This window comes from Babylonia areolata, chromosome 1 (assembly GCF_041734735.1).
Source record: "Babylonia areolata isolate BAREFJ2019XMU chromosome 1, ASM4173473v1, whole genome shotgun sequence".
NCBI classification, from domain to species: Eukaryota; Metazoa; Mollusca; class Gastropoda; order Neogastropoda; family Buccinidae; genus Babylonia; species Babylonia areolata.
Genome location: NC_134876.1, coordinates 86106232 through 86111028, shown reverse-complemented (window position 1 = coordinate 86111028; position 4797 = coordinate 86106232). Strand labels below are relative to the sequence as shown.

The 4797-nt window shown below is 43.4% G+C and overlaps 1 protein-coding gene across 1 annotated transcript in view; it reads right to left on the bottom strand.

Moving 5' to 3' along the window:
- Positions 1 to 1114: 1114 nt before the first annotated feature.
- LOC143293946 (chitinase-3-like protein 1) overlaps positions 1115 to 4797 on the bottom strand; it is a 21553-nt gene continuing 17870 nt past the window's right edge. Inside the window, exons 9-10 of the mRNA XM_076605343.1 lie at positions 4250 to 4365; positions 1115 to 1505 (exon numbers count right to left, since the gene is read on the bottom strand). Coding sequence (XP_076461458.1) covers positions 1312 to 1505; positions 4250 to 4365 — 310 coding nt within the window. The 3' untranslated portion in view covers positions 1115 to 1311. The remainder of the gene's footprint in view (positions 1506 to 4249; positions 4366 to 4797) is intronic.

Below are 4797 nucleotides of genomic sequence, written 5' to 3'. Positions count from 1 at the left end.
TGCAATTTGACTGATCAGTATCCCTGTGCATTCAGTTGTTTTTGGGGGGTTTATTGTTGGTTTTTTTTAAGATATTCCCAGATTGTTCTTTTATATGATAGTTTGATACCTTAAGTGGGGTGGGGGAGAGAGAAGTCCCTGGTTAATTCATGTTACTTCATAATTAAGAATACGTTTAATTCTCTCTCTCTCTCTCTCTCTCTCTCTCTCTCTCTCTCTCTCTTTCTGTATGCGTGTGTGTGTGTGTGTGCATGTGTGTGTTCATGTTCTATTATCGCTCTGGTCATTTTTATCTCGTGGTATAGGAATACTTCAATACAATCCAGGGTGTGACAACAGTCTCATGCAACACCACAAACAACAGTGTTTTTAAGGATCGACATCAAACTAACACGAATTCCAATGTGCAATGGATTTTTAACTATGAAGGAAGAAGAAAAGAAAACACACTGGTTCAGCAGCTGTGCTCAGATTTATTGACTAAGCAACTCTCCAGCTGTGTAATCACTACCGAGATTCTAATTTCCTTAAAGCAGATGAAAGGCTGTCAATCTCAACGACAATAATACCCCCCACGCCCCCAGAACACACATATATGAGGAAATGGTTGAAAATTGCACAAGGGAAGAGAGAGAGAACGGGTCACACAGAGAGAGAGAGAGGAGGGGTGGGGGGCAAATTCAGGGGATATTGTGATGTACAACAATAATTATAAATGAATACAGATACACTATCAAGTAAATGAAACGTTAAACATAGTCAAATACCACTCAACTAAACTACGCAACAAATCAACGTATACGAAGAAACAGTCAATCTACTGCTGCTTTTTCACTTACAGAAATAAAACGCTGTGGTACTACGATATTTTGTAGTAGCGTTCTGAAGTGTGCATCTGAATTCATCGCCTCAAATAAAGATCGATCTTCCTGTGATTTTTAATCCCAGATAGGTCGCTGTTATGACATTCTTAATCATAAACAAATGTCATAAACTGCAGCAGCATCATAGCCCTCTTTTTTTTCTTATATGTGTGTGTGTGTATGTGTGTCTATATAATGTATACACACACACACACACAAACACATTATGTATGTATGTATGTGCGTGTGTGTGTGTGTACACATATCTCTCTCACTTGCAATATTCACAAACAAGAAAAAACAAGGGTGAATTTTTTTTTCAGCAATTCAAAATACAGATCGTAGATAACCCATTATCGCTGCACTGATACGGTTAATCCGTCGATGGATCAACACCTATTGATCACAAACAGGCAACGTCGGAATCAATCGATCGATCAGGACCTGACTACAGCAAGAGTCCCGTGCAGTTGACCCTGTTCCTGTGGTTGCAGATCTTGTGGACAGGGTCGAAGACGGTGGGGTACTGGCAGGTGAAGAGGTACTGCTGTCTCGGGGGACTGAAGCACATCCAGAACTTGGCACAGTAGTACCTGTCGCGGAACGTCCCCGGGTAGTACGGGCAGTCGGGGTTCCCGCTATCTGCATTAGATATAAATGTTAGATATAAATAATGTAGGTTGGGGGAGGGGGGGAGAGACAGGGGGATGGGGGGGTGTAGGTTGGGGGAGGGGGGGAGAGACAGGGGCGTGGGGGTGGTTGGGGGAGACAGTGCCCGTGGGTTTTATTTTGCTTTCAGCCTCACTGACAAAGCGTTTGAGGAGAAAATGCAAGAGAGACGCGCAGACCCAACGAATGTGCCAACACACACACACACACACACACCACCACCACCTCCTCCTCCAATCAAGCTATAACCCACAAAGTTCAAGGAAGCTCCGCCCCTACCACCACCCGTCACCAATGCACACAACTGATATCGAAAATAAGTGTTCCTGTATGTCACTTGCTTGTTTCGGGTTGGTTTTCTGGTTTTCGCGCTTCTTCGAGCGTGGGACAATGTATATAAAATCTATAAGAACGACAGACAGTTCAGATGAAGAGTCTATCAAACAGTACATGGGGTAGTAGAAACAGTTCAAACTGCACAGGGTGGAAGAAAGAAAGATATGTATAATTCAGCTTACACACACACACACACACACACACACACACAAATGCACACACACAAGCACGCGCACACACACACACACACGCGCGCGCACGCACACACAAACACACTTGGAAGAAATTGCCTAGTTGTGAATGCTTTAATCATACTTCCCTTCTCCAAGCTGCGCATATATCTGACGGGATCTGGGGTTGAATGGATTAGTAGACGATGTGCTTGTTAGTCCCGTCTCCCCAGACACTGAAAAATACTATGCAAGCGATGGCTCACTGCACTGGAAACACTGCATCTGGTGAACAGATCTTGGTCACCCTGCCCTGTATGCCTTCTGGCATGTAGGGTACTAACGAAGAACCGCCAGCTCTTATCTGTTGTGAGCCAGTCTCTGAATGGTGGGTACTCCAGGCATGCTTCAGAGTCTTAGAGTTCTCCTTCAGCAAAGATCTTGATGGAGCCGAATAATCCGAATTGCAGAGGTGCCCGAAAGCAAAAACAATATTTCCAGCGTAATGAAGCTCTAAACAACCCCAGGTATTTTTGTTTCTTTTCTTTTTCTTTTTTTTTTCTTTTTTTTTTAAGCTCATGTTCCCATTTACAATCAAAAACATGACACGCAAGAGAATCCTATGACAGCATACAACAAAATGACAAGCATAGATCACACGCATCCATGATTTGAACAGCATTTTATGCACAATCCTTGATGCATCAAAGCGTTTCGTGCCACGTTCTTTATGTAACATGCAAACAGATTACAAAAGGCAATAGAAGCTTTAAATTCGGTGCCATATACATAATGTAACATGCAAACAGATTGCAAAAGGCAATAGAAGCTTTAAATTCGGTGCCATATACATAACGTAACATGCAAACAGATTGCAAAAGGCAACAGAAGCTTTAAATTCGGTGCCATATACATAACGTAACATGCAAACAGACTGCAAAAGGCAACAGAAGCTTTAAATTCGGTGCCATATACATAACGTAACATGCAAACAGACTGCAAAAGGCAACAGAAGCTTTAAATTCGGTGCCATATACATAATGTAACATGCAAACAGATTGCAAAAGGCAATAGAAGCTTTAAATTCGGTGCCATATACATAATGTAACATGCAAACAGACTGCAAAAGGCAATAGAAGCTTTAAATTCGGTGCCATATACATAACGTAACATGCAAACAGACTGCAAAAGGCAATAGAAGCTTTAAATTCGGTGCCATATACATAATGTAACATGCAAACAACAACAAGAGCTGTCAGTCAGGTAACTTATCAACGAAACGAAACACACACACACACACAAAAAAAGAAAGTAAACGATGTAAATGCTGTTTAAAACATATCAGGCAAGTCATAATTATAGTGATCATGCAAATTAAGCAAGCCAGTTCATGTTTTGGAAAAGGTCACACGTGTGAGTATTGGTAACTTGGCTTAAAGCCCAGGCTGAAAGATACACAATAACTGATATCAAAAGCCGTCCTGAAAATGTGAAAAGGACAGAACACACACACACTCTCTCTCTCTCTCTCTCTCTCTCTCTCTCTCTCTCTGCCAGATCTTTTGACAACGGTTAATATTGTTGTAAGTCCGTGTTTCGACAAGCGTGCAGCACGATGAAAATAATTTACTCTCCATATTGCTGAATCTTTTCTCAGCAGTGAATTCTGCTGAAATTCCATGTTTTATCAAGAACAGAAAACAATAATGATGATTCACGGTCCCTATCCCACTCTTTGCGCATGGTGTGTGTGTGTGTGTGTGTGTGTGTGTGAGTGTGCACGCGCGCACGTGTGGTGTGCGTGCGTGCGTGCGTGTGTGTGTGTGTGTGTGTGTGCGCGCGCGTGTGTGTGTGTGTGTGTATGACAGGGTGTTTTGGAGTGCTTCATACGTATTCAAGAAAAATTAAGCAAGCAGTCAAGGTCTACGTTCCAGAAATCACTCCAGGACTGACAACAAACCCGTCAGTGTACACGTATCAATGGGTACGCACATATCCTATCTCAAGGGCTGGATACAATCGCTCCGGACGGGCATATTAAACCGTTAGTGTGCTCATCGTCACTACATGAGTGCACAGTCACCAAAACCAGCCCAACGACACAGTAACAATCCTTAGTGTCACTATTACTACTACTACTAGTACTACTACTGCTGCTGCTGCTGCTGCTTGTAGAAGTACTACTACTGCTGCTGCTGCTGCCTGTCTTACAGGTGGGGGTGGTGACTGGCACTGCGATGGGGGTGGTAGTAGTCGGGGTGGTGGTGGTGACGAAGAAAGGTGGTCTGGTGGTAAGCGGCAGAGTTCCTCCATCATTGGGGGCACAACTGTAACGGGTTGATAACCGTGAGATGTCACATGGCAACTGACAAGTCGTGAAACGATGCGATGTGACGCATACACACACACACACACACACACACACACACACACAGCGCAAACTGGTGAAGTGCTGTTAAGTTAGGTGCAGTACAATACGATACTGACAACATATACAATACGATACGATTCTTCTTCGTCCGTTGGCGGCAACTCCCACGTTCGCTCGTATGATATGAGTGGGTTTTTAGGTGTATAACCGTTTTTACCCCGCCATGTAGGCAGCCATATTCCGTTTTCGGGGGTGTGCATGCTGGGTATGTTTTTATTGCCATAACCTATTGAACGCAGACATGGATTACTGGGTCTTGAACGTGCGTATATGATCGTCTGCTTGCGTACACACACTAAGGAGGTTCTGGCACAAGCAGATTTGCACA